This window comes from Syngnathus typhle, linkage group LG16 (assembly GCF_033458585.1).
Source record: "Syngnathus typhle isolate RoL2023-S1 ecotype Sweden linkage group LG16, RoL_Styp_1.0, whole genome shotgun sequence".
Classification (NCBI taxonomy): Eukaryota; Metazoa; Chordata; class Actinopteri; order Syngnathiformes; family Syngnathidae; genus Syngnathus; species Syngnathus typhle.
The window spans coordinates 3,943,094-3,966,723 of record NC_083753.1 but is presented as its reverse complement, the minus strand read 5'-3'; the positions used below and the strand labels follow the sequence as shown (position 1 = coordinate 3,966,723).

The following is a 23,630-nucleotide window of genomic DNA, read 5'->3' as shown; positions in this document are numbered from 1 at the left end:
ACCAGGCAATGAAGCATTCAAAACTTCTTCAACACATGGAGACCAAGCATCCTGCAATAAAAGACAAACCTTAATCACTCCGGGTGTCATTGTCTACGTCTACATGGGACCGGCTCGTTTCTGAGAAACAAACTCAGTGCTCCCACTAATTCAACGTAATGGTGAGTTTTATTTTTGTCATTTGTACTTGTTTTTATGTCAGTCGTATCATTTTATTTCAACGTATTTATATATTTATTATACATGTATTATTTATTTATTTATATAAATGTATTATTTATTTATATGAATGCCGGTCCGCGAAAATATTTCTGAAATGTAACCGGTCCGTGGCGCAAAAAAGGTTGGGGACCACTGCAATAGAGGACCGGAATTGCTACTCCTGGCCTACGGAGTCCGTCGTGTATCATCACCCTGAGCTCCATAACCAGAGCAAGCACGTACCGGGGTGTGGCTTTGCCCAGACAAGGAAGCTTGTTCAACCAGTGGTGTCGCGCCTCCTTGCTTAGCACAAACAGCGGGGAACCAATGGCGGTCTCTAACGGCGAGCTTCCCCTCCCACGCTTCCTCTTATTGGGAAGTCGTGCAGCACATGTCGTCATTTCCCTTGTGGCGCCGCGTTCGTATCTACCAATGGCAAGAGCAGTTCAGTTCGGACCAATTAAAACCGTTGATTGCCTCGGCTAATCGCTTTGCTAGGTGGCGACCAGCGCCGCGCTCTCTGCCAATGACCTGACGGGAAACACAGCTCCGGACTCGACAGCTTGTTGTTCGTGTATTGCGTCGCAAGCCGGGGCGAGAGGGAAGCAAGACGCTTCGTTGAACGTGAGTAGAGAATGTTGAGGCCAAAAATTGTCGCCGGCCCCTCACTCGCCGCTCCGGCGGACGTGAGGCGAGGCCGCGCGGGTATCAGATGTTTCCTTTCGTCGTGCTTACAAGCAGCAGCTGCGAATTGAATGGCAGCCGCGGCTTGTTTTCGCACTGAAGAAATGCGAAAGCTTGTGTATGTATGTGTGTGTGCGTGCGCGCGTGCCTTTTGTCAAACAACCGAAAATAAAATAAAAACACGAAAAGCGACGGACTTTTATTCCTTGTCACATTTAATGACGTAATCGGCTATAAAGTTAGTTTCTTTTGCATTCACGAGACAGTGGACGTAAGCGAGACGCTTTAAATCTCCCGATAAAGTAGCTTTAGCACGTTAGCTCTAGATAGCCGGAGAGCGGCGGACTCAGCCACCGAGCACCACCGAGAGCGTCTAGTCGCGTCTAGCCGCGATCACTTTGTGGCCGTTACTCGACTGCCGCCCGTCGCTCGCTTATCGTCGCCCCAAGTTCGACCGTCGTTTTCAAACCGCTCGGGAGCGAACGGGGAAAAAGAGCGGAGCGAGCTAAAGTTAGCCGCGCTGGCCGAGCTGACATGGCGACGTGACTAGCTGTGGAGCTCAGCTCAAAGCGGAAAGTAGAGTTCCCCGGCTCGGTCAGGGGCAACCCGCCTGGCTAGCCGGGCCAGTTGGCTCCCTCCAACGCATCCTAGCTCATTTTAATGAAGGGGAGCTCACATATTTGTTCTGATCCAACCAGGAGCAGAGGGTGGGGGTGGGTCCTGACTCCGGAGATACTTGGCAGTTATGTCTGGCCACTTTCTCAGTCATCAAGGTCTCACCAGGAAACCGTATTCTTGTTGGTTTTAATGTCTTTTACTTGCCTCCCGTCAACTTTGGTGGATTGCCATCACCAGGTAGATTGAGGCCACTGGATGAAACGTCTTCAACAACCAAGAAGTGTCGACTGCTAGCATCCGCAGCAACTTGAATCATTTTCTACTTAATGATGTCTGTATACATTCTCAGTCATCATTGTCTATCTTAAGATGTGATGTCTTTAGGCTTGGAGCTTTCTTAACGTTGGTGACTGAGAATCGACACCGACATAACCGGAAGAAGATTTGTAGATTCAGCTTTTGAAGGTTCTGTTTAGTTACCCTGATAGCCAGTTAAGCACAGAAAAGCGGTCTCCGGGTGACTGGTCTCTTCATGGTTGTAAAACTTCAACAACCGAGGCCATTCGAGTTGTCTTAGTCCTCTGGTTTTTTAATCTTCTTCCCGTTAGTTGTGTCCGTGTAGATTGTGTCATCGAGGCTTCAACAACCAAGAAACATCAACAACCAAGAAGAGTCCAGGTTGCTCTGTTACTCAGGTTGCGGTCGTCCACCCAAGTTGAAGCCAACAAGAATCGCTTGCCGAGCTAGACAGAGACAACTGAGAATCTTCCCGGACGCAATTAACTACAGGAAGATTCCAGATTCAAATGTTGCCGCTTTTGGTTAATTGTCATAGCATCGTTTTGAGCTTATTCGCCTGCTTTTCAAATTTATCTCTTTTTCATCTTGTGTCCCAGCGATCAACAAAGCTCCCAAGGTGGTCTTCCTCATCTAAGCGCATAAGATGAAGGTGAGACTTTTGACTTATACGGCGATGTCATCAAAGTCAAGCGTAATTTTTGGACTTGACGTTTGTGCGTGTGTTATGTTTTTGCAGGCAGCCGACGAGCCGGCCTACTTGACCGTGGGCACCGACGTGAGCGCCAAGTACAGGGGGGCCTTCTGCGAGGCCAAGATCAAGATTGTGAAGCGGCTGGTGAAGGTCAAGGTAAGGTGGCAGTGCACCAGCTCTAAAAATGGTGACTCTCATTCATCTTTTCAGGCCCCCCCCCTCCCATCATGTTTTGGGAAGATGAACTGTAGTTGTATGTAGCAGGGCTCGAAGCTTATTTTTTGCCCAAGTTGCCCTCGGGCAAGTTGGAGAAAATTTTACTTGCCCGAAACAAAATTTTACTTGCCCGAATTTTTTTGGAGTGGATTTTTACTTGCCCGACACATTTTTGCAATAAAAAAGACAACACTATAAGTTTTGCCTTCATATGCCTTCGTATCCGCCAACCGGAAACAAGCTCTGCTGGTGCGCAGGCGCAGAAGAGCCAGGGACGGGTGAGAGAGCATGCATTTAATTACGAAGCGCTTTGCCGTTATCAATGTATTGCAGACTTACACGAGAAACTAACCGCTCCCTAGAAAACAAAATGTCGGACCAGAAGCGGCAGAAGTTGCGAGAAATTATGCACAAAATCGTCTTTTTACAGCTTGAAAACATGGTATTATGGCAGGGCAAGTTCGGGCAAGTGAGGAAAAAATTCTACTTGCCCGTCTGCCATCGCTACTTGCCCGGGCAATCGGGCAATCGTTAGTTTCGAGCCCTGGTAGTGAACGCGAAGCTCCACCAAATCCTCCGTTTCACCCCCGAAGGCAACTCCAGCGCATTTGCACGCTCATTTCTTTACACCAGAGTCCCTCAGTTTTGATATTGAGATGTAGATTTTGATGTTGTTTTATTGAGCACTTGGCGGTCAAATGATTCCCCACGCATATGACGACATCTGTGACATCATAGAGGGTTTGTCTTCTTTTCTTCGCTGAGCTGAGCGATAAGCTCTCTTGAGAACGGAATTGGAATCAATCCCTTTTTTGCTCTTCTCTGCAGGTGACTCTGAAAGGGGAGAGCACCAGCCAGGTGGTCCACGATGACCAGGTCAAAGGCCCCCTCAGGGTGAGCAGCTTCGTCTCCTTGATGACCACGTTGATGGCGAAGATGTGGTAACTGCGTGTGCGCCCGCAGGTGGGCTCCACGGTCGAGGTGAAGACAAACGAGGGCGCGTGCAGCGAGGCCGTCATCAGCAAGCTGACGGATGCTAGCCTCTACACCGTGGGTAAGTGCGCCTGCCCGTGCATACGCCAAAGTGTGTCGCCCACATGACGCCGTGTCTTTCAGTTTTTGACGACGGGGACGAGAAGACGCTGCGACGGTCGTCTTTGTGCCTGAAGGGTGAGCGGCACTTTGCAGAGAGCGAGGTGAGTTGGGGCTTTTCGCCTCCCATTCGAGTGTTTTGTGGTTCTTTTCCTTGTTCCTGGCTTTCTCCTTGCTCCCCTCGTTGTTCTGTCCCGCCTTCTCGACTTGTTTTTTTTTTTTCTTCCCTTTTGATTGTCCTTTTCTTTCCTGTTGTTCTCTTCCTTCTTGCTCTCTGATTTGGTCACCTAATTCTCTGCCGTTCCTCTCCATCACCTTGGTGTTCTCATTTTTCTTCTTACTTCTTTCACTGTTCTTGGCTGTTGGACTGCTTCTCCTCCTTCTTGTTTGCCTTCTACTTGATCCGGTTCTTGTTCTCTTCCTTTTGGCAACCCTCTGCTCCCCGTACCTCCTCATTTTTCTCTGTATTCTTCCTCCTCAGACCCTGGACCAGCTTCCTCTGACCAACCCGGAACACTTTGGCACTCCGGTCATCGGGAAGAAGTCCAACCGCGGTCGTCGCTTCTCGCAGGCTGTGTGAGTCTTTGGGAGAACGTGTCCAGTTCTTTTTGGAGGGGAAGGGGCGGTCACTGATTGTGTGGTGTCCCGCAGGGCGGGCGAGGAGAACGAGTCGTCGTCCAGCGAAGAAGACGAGGATGACCGCAGGAGGCTGAACGATGAATTGCTGGGGAAGGTCTGTAGCGTCAAGAAGGAGGAGCAGCCCGCCGCCTGGTTCCTGGCGCTGGTAAAGCTGCCGCCCATGCAACAGGACACACCGTGTCATGCCAACGTCTCCTGACGTGCGTGCGCGTCTAGGTGGTGTCGCCCAGCTGCAATGACGAGCTGGTGGTGAGGAAGGATCAGTGTCTGGTCAGATCCTTCAGTGACTCCAAGTTGTGAGTTTGAGCGCATCTTGTCAATCGTTTGGACTGGCAACGTTGATATGCTTGTGGTTTCCTGCAGCTGCACAGTTGCCAGGAGGAACGTGCACCCCCTCAACTCCATCAGCATCAACAAGTCGGAGCTCTCGAACACGCAAGGTCAGAGTGCTTTCCCTCCGTGGCACGCTGCGGCTGCTTCTGTTGACCCCTCTTTCGCTCCTCACCAGGTTTTGAAGCGGCTCAGATATTTGCCAGGTGCAGGGAGGTGCCAGAGGTTTGGAAGATGGACATGAGTCAGATCTTGGACTCGTCCACCAGTGACGAAGATGACGACAACGGGGAGGAGAAGGAGAGCGAGGACGACGACACAGACGAGGATGAGAAGAGAAAGAAGCTCCTCAAAGAGGAGGTCGGTGCCTGCCCTTTGACCGAACCGTTCCGCCTGTGGAAAGCCATAAAATGTGGCATGCGAAGATGTGCGCAAGCCTGACAAACGCTTACGTGTGCCCCACTTACGCGCGCGTGCAGCCCGAGGAGGAGCAGGACCCGGAGGAGCGAGATCACTTCCTGCAGCAGCTCTACAAGTTCATGGAGGACCGAGGTGAGCCCAGCAGGGCCATTGACGGCCATCCGTCACATGCACATGGCTTTTTTCTGATGCCATGCGTGTCCATCAGGCACGCCAATCAACAAGCCGCCAGTGTTGGGTTACAAGGACCTGAACCTGTTCAAGCTCTTCCGCCTGGTCTTCCAACACGGCGGTTGTCGTAAGGTGACGGGAACGCTGTGGCTGAATCAAGCTGTCTTGCGATGGCTGACTGTAGAAAACTTGGTGCTGACTAGCTGATGTTGACCTGAAATGCTGCAGAACTAATTCAAGTGTGCAATTTGGGACAAAGTTGCAATGCTTTGAATCGTTCCAGGAATCTTTCATTTTAAATCTTTCGTGTGATTTGTGAAGGAAAATGCGCCTGGTTTGTGTGTCAGATTGAGAGCGGCATAGTGTGGAAGCAGATCTACATGGACCTGGGTATTCCCATCCTCAACTCGGCAGCATCGTACAACGTCAAGACCGCGTACAAGAAGTATGCCTTTGCGCCCCCACCCCCACAGCACCAACTCACTGCCCGCCCACTCCTTACAGGTACCTTTTTGGCTTCGAGGAGTACTGCCGCTCTGCCTGCATCACCTTCAGGACTATTCACCACAACAACCCGCGCTCGCCTAAAGCGCACGCCGTCTCCAGGATGGCCGCCAGGTCAGAGTTCAAGGAGGAGGACAAGGGCACCGAGTCTGACAGCGAAAGCGACGACCCCAAGGACAAACCGTTGTCGCCTAGGGTGAGTTGCCGCCACTGCTGCCAGCTTGTCGCAATATCCATTTGACTTTGGTGTGTGGATGTGGAAATATATTGTCCCATGCAGGGGAGTAGGCGAGGCGGCGCCAAGGCGGAAGCGCCCAACAAGGGAAGAGACGAGAACGGCGAGGAGCCCAGGGATCCACCGCGGCGCAGCAGCCGGCGTCTGGACGGCTCCGACAGGGGCTCTGACGATGACGAGGAGGAGGAGGAAGATCAGGATGAGGATGACGACCAAGATGACGAGGACGAAGAGCGAGCCAGGCGCCTAGGAGCCCGGTGGGGCTCCGAACGCATTTACACGAAAGATTATACAGTCTCCATTTTATCTCACGTCTTTAATGAGGAAATTGTGTTCAGGAGCGAGGACGAAGGGGAAGGCGACGCCTTGACAGGGACTAAGGTGAGAGTGAAGTACGGCCGAGGAAAGACACAAAAGATCTACGAGGCACACATCAAGAAGACGGATACAGACAACGGCGAACATTTCTACCTGGTGCACTATTACGGCTGGAACGTCAGGTGGGTGCGCCAAAGTGGGTGCGCTAAAGTGACCACGCCATAGCTGCCACACAGGCGAGGGCTGTCACAATCAGACCTTCGGCCCTTCTGGCTTGCATGTGCAGTCCCTTTATAAAACCCACCTTAGCTTTTGCTACATATCCAGACCTTGGGGCTCAAAAGATGGAGAACAACGTTCTTCATAAGAATTGAAAGTTGATGCTATAGATCACAGCTGGCAAGCTCGAGGCCCGGGGGCCAGATACGGCCTGCCACATAATTTTATCATTGCCAGTTATTTGTCAGTTTGTTTTGTAGCTTTTACTGTATATGATATGAGGTGCTCATACATTTATTTGGGTTGACAGTCATAATGGCCCTCCGAAAGAAGCTATGAGTACAATGCGGCCCGTGAAAAAAATGAGTTTGACACCCCTGCTATAGATTGTTCCAATACCTTTGCCCGCTGTGGGCTGGCTCAAACCAAAGGTTCTGTGTCATAATTCATTTGAAGACATCTGGATGTAAAAGCCTGAACTCTTTTGTTTCAAAACCCAAATGCCTTCTTTTGGAAGGGGTCGCATTTGACATATTCCCACGCACTACACTAACTGGCGCATTTCCTTGCAGGTACGACGAATGGGTGAAGGCCGACCGCATCATCTGGCCGGCCGAGAGAGGAACCCGCAAGAGAACCCGGAAGAAGGTGAAGGTGAGCCGCCACTTGTTGTCCCCGTCGCTCCAGCCTTCCTATGACCTCTCAACTTTGCTCCTAGAACAAAGAGGAAGTGGACAAAGAGGACGACAAGGCTCAGATGGCGGTGTTGATGGCCACGCCTCCGCCAACCAGACCCGTGGCGGCCAGGCGAGGGCGCCCCCATATCCGGACTGCGCCTGCCAATGTGCCGCCCGGTCGTAAGATGCCAAGCGGCGAGGGCAAGTCCAACCCCATGAGCGCCCGCACAGACACACCTCCCAACGTGGCCAACGGTGACAGTAAGCCACGCCCACGTCACACATGAAACACCGTTGGCAAGCCCTCCTTCGCCGCCATATTTTGTAGTGTAGCGAGCGCAAGTCTAGACTCTAGGCCAGGGGTGTCAAACTAATTTTTTTCGCGGGCCGCATTGTACTCATAGCTTCTTTCGGAGGGCCATTATGACTGTCAACCCAAATAAATGTATGAGCACCTCATATACAGTAAAACCTATTAAACAAACTATTATTCAAAGTGAAGACAATTTGCAATTCTAGTAATGACACACGAATGTGATGCACAATTTGTCCTCACGGGCCACATAAAATGATGTGGCGGGCTGTAGCTGGCCCTTGGGCCGTGGGTTTGACACTTGTGCTCTAGGCGATAACTAGAATATATTCTCAGCCCAAGAGAATGCTATTCGCTTAGCAATGTCCCGCTCTTATTTGGAAAGACAAAAGGGGCACTGCCTGGGTAAAGTTTCCAAAGTCACAGGAACAGTTCATCGCATCAAACACTCGAGAAGGCAACATGCACTGTCGCTGATGGCAACAGTAAAAAGTACATTTACAGTGAACAGAGCAACCCCGCAGTACGTGAGGAGAAATGCCCTTATGTACACTCTCGGCATGCTGCTTGAAGGTCAAACTTTGAAACAATGCAAACGCATTGAAAAACTTCATTGACTTCATTGACTTCATTGAGAGGTAGAAAGCAGAGGGAAGAATCCCTTGTCAGCTCCTTCACTTCCCGGACGTTGAAGGGATGCTACCACGCCGCGGTTGAAATGTCGGAAAGAAGTCGGTACCGATACCGCGGTCGGCAGTTTCACCTTTCAGACTTTAAACACTGCGTCAATACTTCTCTTGAAACTTTCCTCTGACTGGGCTGTGATACATGATTCGGGTAGGCGGTTCCAGCTATTAACTACACGGGTAGAGAGAGTGGCGTCACCATGGATGCGTAACCTCCTCGGTTTGTATAGCTTCAAACTGTGACCACGTGTCGAAGTATCATTATTTAAGATGAAATACTCCCTCAGGTCTTCACCAAGTTCGCCTCGGAGAATGCGCCGGGTATATATCAGATCTCCTCGGTGACGACGGTAGGCCAGAGAGAAGAGATTCAGCTGTTCCAGTCGATCTTCGTAGGAAAGCTGGTGAAGTTTTGCGACTGTTTTCGTACCGCGACGTTGAACTCGCTCCAGCATATCGGATTCGTACTTGGTCAATGGGAATACTGCAGGCAGTCCGTACTCAAGAATGGGACGCACGTGAGAGGTAAACAGGGGTCTGAAAATCGCAGGAGTCATACGGGCAAAAGACCGTCTGATGGATCCAAACATCCTGGTGGCAGCGGTGACCTTCTTCGTGGTGTCAAGACTAGTCTTTAGGTCTGACGACACTATGACACCAAGGTCCTTCTCACTTGTGGTGTTTTTAAGGAGATATCCTCCAATATGGTACGCCCCGAGTGGATTCTGAGTTCCCATGGAGAGCACTGAACATTTGGCATGGTTTATTGGAAGCAGCCATTTTTCCGTCCAACTTTGGAGCCTATCTAACACGTCTTGGAAACGGTCAGCATCCTCGACGCTAGTAACTTCAGCCCAAAGTTTTAAATCATCCGCGTACAGTAAACACTCAATGTTCAGTTCTTGCGGGAGATCGTTGACATAGAGCTTGAAGAGTTCGGGTCCAAGGACCGATCCTTGTGGCACTCCACTAGACATAAGCACAGGCGCTGAGTATGCGTCGTTGACTTTCACTCGCATATAACGTCCTTCCAGAAAGTCAGCAATCCAGGATAAGATCTTCCCAGTTACACCAACCCTTTGGAGTTTAAGCAGGAGACGCATGTGAGGTACTCTGTCAAAGGCTTTGCTAAAGTCCACGAAAATGACATCAAGGCATTTACCAGCGTCGACGGCAGCTACCCACTTCTCTCTGGCTACTAAGAGATTCGATACACAGGAACGTCCTTTCTGGAAACCATGCTGAGCAGCAGTTAGCACGTCAAGCTCGTTCAGGTGATTTTGTAGAGCCCGCTTTAGTAGTTTTTCCATGACCTTACAAACGATCGAGGTCAGACATATGGGTCTGTAATTTGTCGGATCATGGCGAGCTCCTCCCTTGAATATTGGTTTGACTGTGCCGATTTTCCAGTCGACAGGTAGACGTCCGGTTTCCAAGGAAAGCTGGAGTATGTGTCGGACGGGTTCTGCAATATGCTCGACAATAGTTCTGAGGAAAGCTGGGTGCATCTCATCTGGCCCAGGAGAGGAGTCCGGCCGTAACTCCAGAAGTGCTTTCATAACATTTTCTCGCTCAAATACAAGATGGTGGAAGCCTGAGTCAGGAACAGGAATATGGGAATCCAGGATCTGCGGCTCGACGGTATACACAGAGGCGTATTGTGAGCCGAGTGATTCAGCTTTTTCGGCATCCTGGAGAAGGAGATCCTCAGAACCCGGGGAACGAAGGGGAGGTATGCCGCTTCCTGCCTTGGTCCTTCTCTTCAAATAAGCGAACAGGAGCTTTGGGGAAGTCTTGGATGTCTCCGCCAGACGCAGTTCATATTCGGTTCGTTTTTTCCGCTTCATTTGTGTGCACCGATTTCGAACTATTTTGTAGCGATCATAGTCCACGGGAGATTGAGACAGTTTGAATCGATCCCATAGTTTACGACGACTTTTCAGCAAGAGTCTTAGTTCACCATCAAACCAAGGAGGACCTTTGGTGAAGGTTCGTTTCCGAGAAATTGGCACATGCTCCTCCACAAGAAGTTCAAGTTTGGAACGAAACAGGGTCCAGGCATCTTCGAGTTCGAGATGAGACGGAGTACTCCAGTCTGTTTGAGCAGCAGCTTCCTGAAGAGTGGGTTGATTTGTACGCCAATAATTTCGACGAGGTCTACCAGAATCGTTAATTGATGCACAACCGCTCCAGTGAAAGGAAATTGTACAGTGATCACTTCTCCCGATTGGCAGCGAACATTGCAATTTGTCGATGTCAGTTGGGGACGCTGTTAAAACAAGATCCAGGATGTTTGAGGTTTGACCAGGAAACATACGGGTTGGAGACATGACATGCTGGGTCAAATTGCAGTCGAGGATTGTATCAAGCAGTTGGGCATCGAAAGTTCCTTGATCTAGGTTACAGTGGAGGCTGTCCCATTCAATAGCGGGCGCATTAAAGTCACCGACAATCAGACAGTCTCTGCCTCTCCCGTGACATCGAAGTTGATCTAGTAGCTCAAGCTCAGTTCCTTGAGCAGACGGGCTTCTATAGATGACGCCAACTGTAACTGATTTGCGCCCATTGTTGACGCGGCACCATAGGGTTTCAATTCCGTTGTCAGCATCGCAGTTGGTTACTATCGAGTGGACACGAAGTGCCGCTTTCCAGTAAAGGATGACACCGCCACCAGTTCGGTGTTCGGGACGATCGGACCGGGTTAGGAGGTAACCTGGAAGCTGGATCTCAGAATCAGCGATCTCTGGGGTTAACCACGTTTCCGTGAAAGCAAGCAGGTCAGGATGTTGTTCCTCTACAAGGAGTTCAATGTCATCTAGTTTGTTACGAATGCTTCTAACGTTGGCCGTGATCACCCTTAATCCCAAAGGCGATGTTAATGCTTCGGGATAAAGGTAATCGGTCTCCAGGTCTCTCTGGTCCTCTTCTGAACAACGCGAAAATCCACAATGCGTAGATCAGTTTCACCGGCTGCACGGCGAGTACGAAGTTCAGTGACTGCATCTTTCATTTTGATTCGATCCTCCGGCGATAGGTCACGCAGCACATAGAACTTTTCACCTTTCAGGCGAAAGGTTCTTTTGAGAACGCGGTGGCATTCCGCTTCGTTGTTAAGTACGAGTTTCAGCGGGCGCGTTTTTGAGCAGTCCTCCGATTTGCGTCCAAGCCTGTAAGCTGAGATAACGTGTATCCCTTCTTCACCTTCGTCAAACATGAGTGACACCATACGTTGGAGAAATGTTTGATCGTCAACAATTCTCTCGGCCGAAGATTCTTTCAAAGATTCCGGGGCATTCACAATTATCAAACATCTTTCACGAGGTGGAATAGACGGGTTGGCTCTGCAGTTTTCGGCTGCCTGATGCTTGGAGTTTGCAGTCACCTGTTTTTGTAGCGCTGAGAGTTTGTCTAAGACAGTTTGCATCTGAGAGCTGACATTCGGAGCTTTTGGTTTGTGTTTCTTGTTCCGTACAGGAATAAAATCATCTTCTTCTTCTTCTTCTTCTTCTTCTTCTTCTTCTTCTTCTTCTTTGGGCGCGTCGGGATCTGGGCTTGCAGCAACAGCGGCGTAGGTTGCCTTTGGAGCAGGCTGTTTTAGGACTGTGGGTGCTGTCAGGGTGGAGATATCCGGCTCTGAGTTACACTTTGTCAATGGCGTTGTCGTAGAGCAGGATGAGGTAGGAAAGGTGACCCGAACCGGGGAGCAGTCTGCAGAGCGCAAAACTTGAGTTACGGGAGCGTTTTGGGGAGTGAGTGGTGGAAGTCCTGACTTTACGCGCATATCGCTAAATACACACTGACAGTGGTCACAGAGGAAGTTCACAGCCGAGGAGGTTACCATCCGTAGGCATTCATATTCCGCCTTCTCAATACCGCAACAGGCGATGTGAATCCATCCGTCGCACAGACTGCACTGGACGGCCTTCGACTTTGTGGTTACTCCACGAGCACATTTAGCACATTTGGTCTTCATGATTAGCACCCAAAAATTCCTCTTTGAGCGATGAAAGAAAAGCAATAATAAAATTATCGCTGGCTATCACTAAATAATACTCAAAAGGGGGAAAGACACTGAACGGCGTAGAGCAGGGACTGCGCCAGCGTGACGTCATCAATGAGCGACTCCCCCTCGGAGCTTCAGTGCCACTAACAATCCACTTCTGAAGAATGAATGAGTTTAGCCTTTTTCCCAGTGCTGCAAATGTTTCATCTGTCATTTTTGCTCTTCTTTGTCCATTGTGTTTCTAGATGCGCCACGCTTCAGGAGGACCAGGAGGACTTCCGGGATGTACGACTCGGATCACGCCTCAAACGGTGAGTGGCATGGTGTTGGTGGATATATGCAGACAAGTGAAAAAAAGTTAAAGTATTCATTTATTCTCGTCATTTTTTGTGTGAACTCTAAAAAGATTTATATCGCTTTGCTAACATGTTTTAGTTCACGCGCCTTCATGTCACCCTAACAGTCCCCTCGTGTGCGCTCTCCCTGCAGAGGATTCTGGGAACTCAACGGTTGATAGCGACTCAGAAGAGCCACCTGAAAAGAAACTGTCGCCCTGGCGGGGCAGACCCAAAAATGTCGGGGAGAGGGAGGAGGCCGTGTCGTCAGGAAAGGAGGCGGAGTTGAGCGAGGTTGTTGTCCCGATAACAACTCGGCTGCCTGTCACGCCGTCCCGCTCCAGCACGCCACAGGAGGACGTCGCCCAGGTTGCAAGTCCCTCCGAAGACGAGGAGAACCCAGAAGACGAAGCGTTGGCAGTGAAGGACGAAGTGACAAATGAGCAGAAAACCGTTGTGGAGAAACTGTGCCTGGTCTCTTCCCCAGGCAGGGCGTCCCCTCGGTATGACGATCTGCAGGACGCCACCCCTGCACCGTCCAAAGACTTCAAGACCCCGCCTTTGTCGCCAGCCATGCTCAAAGTTCACAACTCTGATAGGCTGCCTAAAATCTCCACCTCGCCATTTGCCATCAGTCCTGAAGCTTCACTGCCGCCGCCTCCAGCTCCTGCACCTCCTCCTCGAAGTGTCCCGAAGAGACCGGATGAACCCATGGTGGTCCTCCACTGCCTTCCTGTGCCGCGCTTCCACCCGGAGGAGCCGACTTCAACTCCAACCACCGTGCCCTCAGACACTGACTCCGCCAGTGAGGAAGAGGAGGAAAAACCAGAGCTGAAGCTCCGCCCTGAAAGGAAGCAAGACGAGGTTACACCTGCCTCCCCCAAGTCTTTGGCGAGTCCCACCAAGGTAGGTGCCGGCGTGTCACCCAAGTCCCACCCGTCGCCCCTGCGTGGCGCCGAGGCGGAAAGGAGGAGCCATCGAGCTGTGAGGGCGAATGAGGTGCAAGGACAAGCAGATGAGGTTTCAAAGGAACAGCCCGAGAAGGAGCTCCGGACACCGCCCCAGGCCCAGGAGGCCCTCGGGCCTGCCCCAAACGAGGAGCCACAAATGGGTGCTGAGGCGTTACTTTGCCACGAAGTAGACCTAGACGACCCCGATGACAAGGACAAACCCACCCCTTCCTCGGAGCCCCTCATCGCCAGGGAGCAGCCACCAGCGCCCCATCGCCCCTTCTTTCCCGAGCCCATCTCCTGCTGCACCCCCTGTCCGGAAGTACTCCGCCCAGCCAGTTTCGAGATGGAGGCGGAGACCAAGGTAGTGGTGGCTGTGGTGGCATCAGGCGCAGAGAAAGAGACAGATGCCCTGTCCAGTTTGGACCGCAACGTGACGCAAGAGGCCCGAGGTCGCTGTCGCTCGCCGCCTGGGCCCACTCATGTTGTGCGGATGTCCAGTAACCCTTGTCAACGTTCACTCCCTTAGGTCAGAAGCGTCTGGCAGAGTGTCAGACAAGCCCCGCCTCCAAGAAACACAAACGAAACCACAAGCGCAACAGTGGCACCCCCAAAACTGACAAGAACGGCACTGGTGAGTGTGTGCTCGTCTGTCTGTCCATCCTTGCCTGTCGTACTTCCTTCCTGGCAATTTTGGTCGTCTCTCATTGTCCACCCCACCCTATCCATCCTCGTCCTCCCATGGCTCTGCTCCTCCGTCTGTACTTATTCTTGCTCATCCCTTGTCCTTTTGTTGTTGTCACCGCCAATGCCATGATATCACTTCCTGACATGACTCTGCTCCCTTTTTAGGTCACAGCAGCGACAGTGAGGACCAGTCACGTCTTTTGTCTTTGTCAAAGTCCAACAAGTCTCGCTGCACTGGGGCTGGGTCGCCACACACCAAAGACAAACATAGCGCCACCTCCCCACAGCGAGCCCACAAGTGGACCTTCCAGCTCGGTAACACAAACACAAGCGATGCTCTTAGAATCTAAGACTTAGATGATCCAATGACGAGAAATTGATGCGTTGCTGTGGCGTTTGCACTCGTGACTATTTGCGCTCTCCTGGTCAGACACTCTGGACAGCATGTCGAGCAGCGAGAGGATCTCTTTCCTGCAGGACAAGCTTCAGGAGATCCGGAAATACTACATGAGCCTCAAATCTGAGGTGGCGTCCATTGACAGACGTAGGAAGCGCCTAAAAAAGAAGGAGCGGGAAGGTAAGGCTCGGCGCCTCAACGCCTCAGCCACAAGTGCACTCTTAGCGTGTTGTCTATCCCAAACAGTGTCCAACACCACAGCGTCTCTGTCCTCGGGTTCCTCGGACACGGCCATGAGTCCATCCTCTGCCTCGCCCACTCAGAGCACCTTGGCTGTGGAGTGCAGGTGATGACACGCCTGCCCCAGACCCCCCTTCCCCAGGGACAGACGTTTGGATGCCTCCCGCCCGACTGACGTTCAGACGCAGCGGGAACACGACGGACCACAGAAAAAGACTGACTTCCTGTGAAGATGATTGGACAGCCACAGAGCACCCCCCGCACTTTTTGCCTTCCTTTATTCACTTCCTCATTCTGTCAACTTCCTCTCTTCTTCCTGCCCTTATTTCTTCACTTTTTGGATCCCCCCCACATTTTCATTATTTCCTGATGGCATCTGCATACGATTTTTCTACCTTCCCCTTCTTTTCCCCTTATTTCCTTCCTTTTCTGCTCTTATTTCATCCCATAAGTTCCTATCCCCCATCACTTTGTCTCTCCTCACTTCTTTTTTCCATCCTTTTCATCCTCCCTCTGTATACCTTCAGCTCATCTGGGTTAGTGTGAACTTTTTTCTGAGCAGAGATCAAAGTTCAACTCAAGGTTTTGGGGGCAAAGGAGATGCTTATGCAATGAAATCTTTGACACAAAATTATTAAATCAAGTAAAATTATTTTTTTATTTACTTTTCTATTAAATTAGAGCTTCTATTTTGGTAAGAAAAAAAAGGAAAAAGTTGAATAAAGATGTTTTGTTTTTGTGTTTGCATTGCAGTGAGGAAGTTTGAGTTAATAATTAGGACTTTGAAAGTTTAATTTCTGACAGGACAAAAAACAAAAGCTCTTCCTTGCCTCAACGTGACATTGTCAAACATTTTGTGGCCCGCTCACTTTTCATTTCTTCTCCACTTACCGTTTCCTGTTTTGCTCACGGACTCTCCTGTATATAAGATGAAATGCGAAAATGTAAAGAATGATTTATAATATTTTTAAGAGAAGACTTTGTACACTTCTGTCAGCTGCCAAGGAGACACTTCCTGGACATGCAGCGCCGGTTTTTAATAAAGTTCTTAAATATCAGGCGTGTGCATGCGCATGTGTGAGATGCGCGAGTGTGAGATGTGCGAGTGAGTGATGCGTGTCAGCAGCAGAGGGTGCGAAAGGAAAAAAGTGTGTGCGCGTGTGAAATGCAACCACACTGATGACAGCACAGATTTATTCTTTTTCTACACATGACATAAAATACATGGAAGGCTTTTTGAGGGTATGGTGTCTGTCTCATCTGGGCTGTGCCAACAGACCGGCTTTGGCTGCCAGTGCCTCGTTTTGCTGGATGTGGTACTCCTGGAAGCGCATAGAGATCCGCTGCGTCATCTTCAAGTACTTCTGGAGACATGACTCGGAGCAGCTCGACTGAGAACCAAGGACAAGATGATAATGGGAATTCGAGACAATCACATGACAACAAAACAGCACCTGGCCGGCCAATACCTCCTCGGGGCGGACTTCCCGGCTGGTGAAGTCTTTAACGCAGTCCATGAAGCAGTTCTCAGTCAGCTTGTTGTATGTCCCGAGGAACTCTTTGAACTGAAATTGTCACAACGTTAAAAAGCCATCTCCGTTAATTTCTCAAAAACAGGATGTGTTTGTTGACCTGTTTGATCTGATCTGACTCGGACACCTGAACCGTCATGTTGGACGAAGGAATAACTAGCAGTGAGCCCTCTTCTCGCGAGCTACAAAAGAACAAGACATATTTACAGATATTTATTTTTACTTTCCCAATTTTCTAGTCTATTTGCCTAAGAAAATGTTGTATTACAATAGTAAAATAGTGTATTTTGTCGACGGAGTAATCAGAGTTAAACGGAACAAGCACCAGCGTTGTGGCTAAAAGCTAGCCAAGTCAATTTTGCTTTCTATTCAATTAGCTGCAGATGCTAATTTATTCAGATCACGGCCTCTAAAAATAATGCAACTACGGCGATCTTATGTATTGTGGCTTTACAGAAGACCGCGAACTTGTCGTTCTTTCCTCCTCACCCGGTTTGAGTTTGCCGTGAAACGCTTCAAGTGGACTGAAGGACGAACGGACGGAGAGGAAATGTACATTCGAGTCCTTCAAAAACGTTAATACAGAAATAAAACGTGCAAAAAGCTGCAACGGCGTTAACTAGGTACTTTGCTTAACAATTGTGTGTATGCGTTTAAGTTTCCCGACACCCAATAGAAAGTTTAAAAATTGAAGTTGTCAGTTGTCTCCCAAACGGCAAATCGCGTGTACCAAAAAGATGACCCGGGTACTACGATTGTAATACGAAATGCTTCCGCTTTTAATAAATGTCCCATTGTGTGTAAGAGTAAAGACATTGATAGTATTATTTTACTGGTTCTTTTATCACAAACAAATTATTTAGGTTTCATTACCTGACATGTTTCGGCTCACAAACAAATTATTTAGGTTTCATTACCTGACATGTTTCGGTTTGTTTGTGATAAAAGAACCAGTAAAATAATTGACAATTGAAAACAAGATGAAGATAGTACAACCAACATTGATAGTACTTTCTCTAAACACTTTAAATAAATAAAAATACGTCACAATTTTAGTCAATCAGAAAATTTTAGTCAATCCCTGTGTGAAATCCCAGCATTCGTTTCACGTTACCGATGTTGATTATAGTGTGACATCCTGCTTCGTGAGCGGAAGCCGGAAGTCCACTTTCGAGCAACTCTCCACTCCTCCACCTTGGACGTTTTCACACTTTTTTCATAACTTTTATAATACCAGCTGCTGCTTTCCCCTCAACGACACGCTTCAAAACTCCGCTCGTGACATTTTATCGAAGCAAATGTGATTTTTAAGTTCATCGTCGTGCCACAGCTGAGTCTTGAAACACTTTCAGCGGGAACTTTAAAGTCGGGTTAGCGGAAGTTAGCCGCGTCCTACCTTGATTCGGCGATGAGCGTGTTGTTGTCACGCGTAGACGTGACCCGGACTCGATTGTCGGCCAGGACTAGTCCTGACGCTGGGCCGGCTCCCGGTGCAGTGCGTTTGACGACCCAGAAGACGAGGGGGGTGCACCAGCGAAGCTCCGGATACGCAAAGCGAGGACGCAAGGCGCACAGAGGAGCTGTTTGTCGGACGCTGGCTGGCTCGGAACGCGGCGAGTGTGACGTCACACCCATGGACTTTTACGGTTGTTTTAACTCGAGAGGGTAAACGGGGGGAAATGTCTTCCACATTATTTACCAACATAGGAACAATGTAGAATAGAAATCTGTTGCCTTTCCATTGCTATTTATTCCTTGTGAACGCACAGAAAATGTGCCGTTTGAAGTATTCTAATTATTCTCAAATGAAATGCTAAGGATAATATCCCCCCCCCCTTCCAGGTCGTGACCTCCTGACCTCCCATTTTGAGGAAGGGTCTCGAGGGGTTGTGCTGGCGGCTCTCAAGCAGCGGTGAGCACTGAAGTGCTTTGCTTTTCTTCTGTCATGTTTTTCTTGTTTCTCTGATGTTTTACTGGATGCATTTCCTTAGGTCGCTCAGCTCTCATAGTGCCCCCAAGAAGCGGGAGGTGAAAGTTCAACTGTTAGACCCTCAGCAGAGCAGCAATAGTAACAGCTCCCTCAATGCGGCAGGTGCACACAAAAGGGCACAGTTGCTGTCTGCCAACCCAGGAGAAGACTTCAGCCGAAGCAAAGAGGTAAATGCCGCAGCTCTAAATGGGCAGGTACACTTCATGTGACCTACGCAGACCAACAAATAAAACTGTGTGCGCGTGTGTGTTTGTGTGTGTGTGCGCGTTTGTGATTGTAGGGCTGCATGGTGGTGGGTGCGTGTCAACAGGTGGACAACATTGACAGGTATGCACCCTATAATGTTGCTGTACATGCAGACACTGTGACTCGACAGCAACTTTACAGTGACTCTAGTGACATTTTCGCTTGTCATTTGATTGCGCGCGTTCTCGTGTAGGGAGGGCTGGGCCAGAGGGAGGGGCTTGAGCAGGATGGAGGTGCTGCACAATCACCAGTTAGAGCTTCAGGTGAGTAAGCTGCTCGGCCCTTTTGTCCCACTGCTCGTTGCCTTTATCATCGCTCTCCTCACAGAATCAGTTGCTGCAGTCGGCTCTCAGCATAGTCACTCGCTACACGCCCTCTGACCCTTCGTCACCTGCCAATCAGCAGGTAGACCCCACTGGTACGTCCTACCACATGCACACTTTGTTGTTGTGATGTGTGCACTGACCAGCATGTGCCAGTGATGCCTATGAAATGATTTGAGTTTGTGAAAAAAGGACACCAGTCAGGCATTCTTTCCCAGTAGTGGAATGACTGGTTGTCATGGAAACACACATGTTGCTATCTTTAGCTTCGCAGCATTTCAATATTTGGGGGGGGGGGGTTCTTATAGTTCTGATGCTCTCAAGCCCCTCCCCCCAGGGGGACAGTCATGCTAATGTCTGTTTACGTGTTGTCTTGAATTAGCGGCCATTATCAACCCATCAGTGAAGACCAGCGTGGAGACCGACCTGGTTACCATGGCAACACACACCGACCACACCAGGTGTGTGTGCGTGCTTTTGTGTCTGTGTTTATGATTTGTCCTCTGAAGGGCATCCACTTCTGATTTTAAATTTAGCATCTATTTGTATACATATCTCCATGGCAACACATCGACATTTCAATTGTGTGTACAATTGTGCGCAAGCATCCGTGCGCGCTGCTCTTTGTGTGCCTTTGTCTGAGTGTGTGCGCGCACGTTCAGGTTTAATGCGTGCAATATTTGGGTGCTGTTAACCCTACTACCGATTTGTCTGTCTGTCACTCCTTGTTGGCATGGCGAGTGATGTCACTCACCGGCAAGTGCCATGGCAAGGGGTTGCGGTTGTCTGTGTGTGTGTGTGTGTGTGTGTGTGTGTGTGTGTGTGTGTGTGTGTGGTGGTGGGGGGGGGGGTTCTTTGTGTATGCATGTGTTGGGTTCCTCAGGCTATGCAGTGAAGCCCCGCCCTCTTCCCCCTCTGCAGCAGCCTTGTGAAAAAACAGATTTTTTTCCCCCCGCACTCTTGTGCTCTTGTCTCCCATTTTCCGCATGCGCTCGTTGGAGGCGGCAGGTAGGCAGGCAGGCAGGCGGCCCAGGGTCCGGTCATGTCCTCACCCCCGCTGCCGGCGCCGTCGTTGGCGCGCAGACAATCCTGTTACCTCTGCGACCTGCCCCGCATGTCCTGGGCCATGATCTGGGACTTCAGCGAAGCTGTGTGCCGCGGTTGCGTCAACTACGAGGGCGCCGATCGGATCGAGTTTGCCATCGAGACTGCCCGGCACCTGAGGCGGACTCACGGCCTCCAGGAGCCCAAAAACGGGAAAGAGATCTTCAGCCAGCATCTGGCGGACGGAGCAGCAAAGTCCCAGCAGCCCTCCTTACTGTACCCGGTGCTGAGTGCAGACACCCGAGTCAGGTTGGACTATCAAGGTAGGCTGCCCAATGGGCTCGGGGGACCGAACGGGTTCAAACAGGACGACGGACCGCCAGAGCTGAACCCAAACTCCAGGAGCAGGGGTCACGGCGGTCTGCCGTTGGCCCCGGGACTGGTTAACACGACACCCAACCTGCTGCCCCAAACGCTGCTGAATGGACCGGGCGCGCAGAGCATGCCGAGCAGAACTGCACCGCAGGGCTCCACGCTGTGTCTGAGCGAACCTGCCGCAAAGCGACCGTCCTCTGTGTCAGGTGTGGAGCAGGACCGGGAGATGAAAGACAAGCAGAGGAACGCAGAGACGCTGAGTGAGCTGAGCGAAACTCTTCGGAACCGGCAGGAGGAGTGGGCCAACAAGCCCAAGATGGTTCGAAACAGCCTGCTCACTCTGTCCGGGTGCACCCCCTTTGAGGTCCGCTTCAAGAAGGATCACGGCCTGGTCGGGCGCGTATTCGCTTTCGACGCGGTGTGCAAACCCGGTGTTGACTACGAGCTGAAGATCTTTATTGAGTATCCGAGCGGTTCTGGGAACGTGTTCTCCAGCGCCTCGGGGGTGGCCAAGCAGATGTACCAAGACTGTATGAAGGACCTGGGCCGAGGTCTGTCCTCTGGGTTCAAGTACCTGGAGTATGAGAAGAAGCATGGTTCTGGTGACTGGCGGTTGCTTGGTGATTTGTTACCAGAACCTCTACGGGTCTTTAAGGACTGCTTGGGGGCGGATATGCTGCCCCAGCCCCACATCGACGGCACCCACCCGCCGCTGCCCACCTCCCTGCTGTCCTCCGCCCGGGCCCCGAGTGGTTCCAGAGGCGGCTCCAGGAAGAGGAAGTCCTCTCCGGAACAGGATTCGGCCGAGAGTGCCCCGAAGCCGATGGAGGAGCAGCACAGGCAGTGGATCGCCAACCAAGCCAAAGCCCTCAAACTTCCCTACGGCGGCAACCCATTGGGTGCCCCCACTGGCCGCTCCACCCCGCGAGAATCCTCTGAGTCACCAGTGGGTGCTCTAGTGTCCACAGCCGACACGTCGATCCACTCTAGCAGCGGGTCCCCTTCCCCCGCAGGCGGCCATAGGGGCCTCTCTTCTCGCAACGGAGACCCCAGGGGTGCTGAGCAAGCGACGGTGGCCGCCAGCGGGCCTCTGTGCTGCACACTGTGTCACGAGCGCCTGGAGGACACTCACTTTGTCCAGTGTCCGTCCGCCGCCCACCACAAGTTCTGCTTCCCGTGCTCCCGAGACAGCATCAAGGCCCAGGGCGCTGCCGCCGAGGTCTACTGTCCCAGTGGGGACAAGTGCCCTCTGGTGGGTTCCAGCGTCCCCTGGGCCTTCATGCAGGGAGAGATCGCCACCATCTTGGCAGGCGACGTCCAAATCAAGAAGGAGAGAGACCCTTGAGGACGCGGCCTTCGATCCGACTTCTTGCTATCCACCGGGAAAAGGACCTACCTAGCCCTGCTTCCAAACACGCCAACAAAAAAAAAATGCCTATAGAGGCAACAAGATGGCGCCAAAGCATTATGTTTTCTTCAATTGATAAAGCTTTGACATGAGTGTATAACCAGTTAATATGGGACGATTTCTTCAACTGATGTGGCAAAAGTTAAATTGCGACAGGGTCCCAAATTTACTACGACTTCCACTGCGTTAGCGTTTCTCTCCCTTGTAATAGACAAAATTGGCCTAGAGTCACGGCTTAATTTTTCTCTCCCGATCTCAAATCTGACACAATGCCGCGGCGTCACCTACGGCTACGTCTTTGTTATGACAGTTATGTCGAAGCTTGAATTCCCCGATGAATAGTGCAAGGGTTGAAAACGTACGTGATGAACATGCTCGTCGGTGGCAGTAAACGCCGCGATTCAATTTGGCCAATAAAAATGTCCGCGGCAGTCAATGAGTTTAGCGAAGCAAAACTGTATTCATGCCAGCTGTGATTCCTCTTAAGAACCCAGGCTAAACTTGGCACCTTTCTGGTCATACAAATTTCTTGGAGCAGTTAAGATGTAGCAGTTCAATATATTAAAGTTAAAGTCCCAATGATTGTCACACACACATCTGGGTGTGGTGAAATTTGTCCTCTGCATTTAACCCATCCCCGTGGGAATTTAACCCATTCCTTGGGGGAGAGGGGAGCAGTGAGCAGCAGCGGTGCCGCGCTCGGGAATCATTTGGTGATCTAACCCCCCAATTCCAACCCTTAATGCTGAGTGCCAAGCAGGGAGGCAATGGGTCCCATTTTTATAGTCTTTGGTATGACCCGGCCGGCGTTTGAACCCACAACCTTCCAGTCTCAGTGTCTCAGACACTCTACCACTAGGCCACTGAGCTACGTTTGGGTTTTGGTGGCATCTTGTAGCGTTTGGGCATTACGGCTTAATAACGGTTTGCCTGTACATGACTGGAACAAATCAGAAAAGTGTTTCTTCACAGGTGAACGTGGAAGGCATTTTGGGTTTTTGTTTGACTTAGGTGACGAGGACGGCGGCACGCAAACAGCAACTTGTTATTTTTGCAGTCTTCTTCGACCGGTGGGACTCCTCAGTTGAGCTTTCTAGTAGGGGTGTAAAGATTCATCGATACACATCCATTAATCGATATATTGCTCTCCGATTTGTTGACATCGATGCTAAACGTAAACATCGATCTATATCGCCCGTTTTTGACCTCGGACAACACGCGACTTTATTTTGAAATCCAGTTCATTGTTGCTTGCTTCCTCTTTCCGGGAGCAGTGCGCAGCGTGTTGTGTTGTGAGCAGAGCAGGCACGTGAAAGGGGAGTCAACAACTACGCGGCTCCTGGGCTGGTGCTATGGCTAGTGTCCAAGAAGACGAGAAAATTCGCTCCTTTTTTGGCTTCAAGTCATTCGTTTGGAAGCACTTTGTAATTTCCTAAATAAAGACTTTGCAGTACCTTGTTGATTTTGCGTATGAATTGTTATAAATCAAGATATTGTTCTATATCGATCGTAGAGCACTATATCGTGATGTATCGTGAATGAATCACAGCAGGCTTTAAGATATCGGCAAATATCGTATCGTGCTTCTGTGTATCGATGTATCGTGACAAAACCCGCGATTTACACCCCTACTTTCTAGCAGCCTTTTTACGCATTTTCTACGTGTTGACGTCTGACTGTGTTCCCGTGGTGACATGTTGTGAATGTGCCTCGGCGCAGTGTCAATAAAGTCCACTCCCATCAGTCGTTTTTTCTGTGCTGTGATTGACAGCTGGGTCGGGGGGGG

At 50.5% G+C, this 23,630-nt stretch overlaps 4 protein-coding genes across 17 annotated transcripts in view; 3 read left to right on the top strand and 1 right to left on the bottom strand.

Annotated features, from left to right (window-relative positions):
• Positions 1–674: 674 nt before the first annotated feature.
• On the top strand, positions 675–17,179 carry arid4a (AT-rich interactive domain 4A). Of its 3 annotated transcripts, none has more exons than XM_061301624.1 (25): positions 675–825; positions 2,400–2,452; positions 2,540–2,650; positions 3,539–3,604; positions 3,674–3,764; positions 3,827–3,906; positions 4,284–4,378; positions 4,454–4,535; positions 4,658–4,737; positions 4,805–4,881; positions 4,950–5,131; positions 5,251–5,323; positions 5,400–5,494; positions 5,710–5,807; positions 5,867–6,062; positions 6,147–6,358; positions 6,440–6,601; positions 7,211–7,292; positions 7,357–7,576; positions 12,563–12,628; positions 12,807–14,054; positions 14,132–14,236; positions 14,455–14,604; positions 14,720–14,866; positions 14,933–17,179. In XM_061301624.1, the coding sequence occupies exons 2-25, from the start codon at positions 2,447–2,449 to the stop codon at positions 15,034–15,036; spliced, it is 3,828 nt and encodes a 1,275-aa protein (XP_061157608.1). In that variant the 5' UTR covers positions 675–825; positions 2,400–2,446; the 3' UTR covers positions 15,037–17,179. The 3 variants fall into 3 exon arrangements, with proteins under 3 accessions (XP_061157608.1, XP_061157607.1, XP_061157606.1); XM_061301623.1 differs by having other exon boundaries at positions 4,454–4,586; positions 7,211–7,286; XM_061301622.1 differs by having other exon boundaries at positions 676–825; positions 4,454–4,586.
• The window catches only part of timm9 (translocase of inner mitochondrial membrane 9 homolog), a 20,561-nt gene continuing 13,037 nt past the window's right edge, over positions 16,107–23,630 (bottom strand). For 2 of the 6 annotated variants that reach the window (XM_061301638.1, XM_061301643.1), the window contains 3 exons: positions 16,559–16,640; positions 16,396–16,491; positions 16,107–16,317 (listed from right to left, as the gene is read on the bottom strand). In XM_061301638.1, coding sequence (XP_061157622.1) covers positions 16,183–16,317; positions 16,396–16,491; positions 16,559–16,597 — 270 coding nt within the window. In that variant the 5' untranslated portion in view covers positions 16,598–16,640 and the 3' untranslated portion in view covers positions 16,107–16,182. Of the gene's footprint in view, positions 16,318–16,395; positions 16,492–16,558; positions 16,641–16,947; positions 17,211–17,572; positions 17,622–17,854; positions 17,989–23,630 lie in introns of those variants that run through there. The other 4 variants (XM_061301639.1, XM_061301640.1, XM_061301642.1 and 1 more) reach the window with 4 other exon arrangements.
• The window catches only part of kiaa0586 (KIAA0586 ortholog), a 14,344-nt gene continuing 8,580 nt past the window's right edge, over positions 17,867–23,630 (top strand). For all 7 annotated transcript variants that reach the window (XR_009718412.1, XR_009718411.1, XR_009718410.1 and 4 more), the window contains exons 1-7: positions 17,867–18,104; positions 18,301–18,370; positions 18,450–18,615; positions 18,729–18,775; positions 18,888–18,957; positions 19,022–19,112; positions 19,400–19,478. Coding sequence is in view for 4 of the 7 variants with exons in the window: in XM_061301627.1 (XP_061157611.1) it covers positions 17,867–18,104; positions 18,301–18,370; positions 18,450–18,615; positions 18,729–18,775; positions 18,888–18,957; positions 19,022–19,112; positions 19,400–19,478 (761 nt within the window). In the remaining 3 variants the exon portion in view is untranslated. The remainder of the gene's footprint in view (positions 18,105–18,300; positions 18,371–18,449; positions 18,616–18,728; positions 18,776–18,887; positions 18,958–19,021; positions 19,113–19,399; positions 19,479–23,630) is intronic.
• irf2bpl (interferon regulatory factor 2 binding protein-like) lies at positions 19,504–23,587 on the top strand. The gene has a single exon (XM_061301636.1). The coding sequence runs from the start codon at positions 20,060–20,062 to the stop codon at positions 21,779–21,781; it is 1,722 nt and encodes a 573-aa protein (XP_061157620.1). The 5' UTR covers positions 19,504–20,059; the 3' UTR covers positions 21,782–23,587.

What these genes read in the sequence shown, in the direction of transcription:
- irf2bpl (XM_061301636.1), top strand. Translation starts at nt 20,060, where the DNA reads ATGTCCTCACCCCCGCTGCCGGCGCCGTCGTTGGCGCGCAGACAATCC.
- arid4a (XM_061301622.1), top strand. An exon ending in GGCACTTTGCAGAGAGCGAG is followed by an intron (nt 3,907 to 4,283) that starts GTGAGTTGGGGC and finishes CTTCCTCCTCAG; the next exon opens with ACCCTGGACCAGCTTCCTCT. An exon ending in GTCAAGACCGCGTACAAGAA is followed by an intron (nt 5,808 to 5,866) that starts GTATGCCTTTGC and finishes CACTCCTTACAG; the next exon opens with GTACCTTTTTGGCTTCGAGG.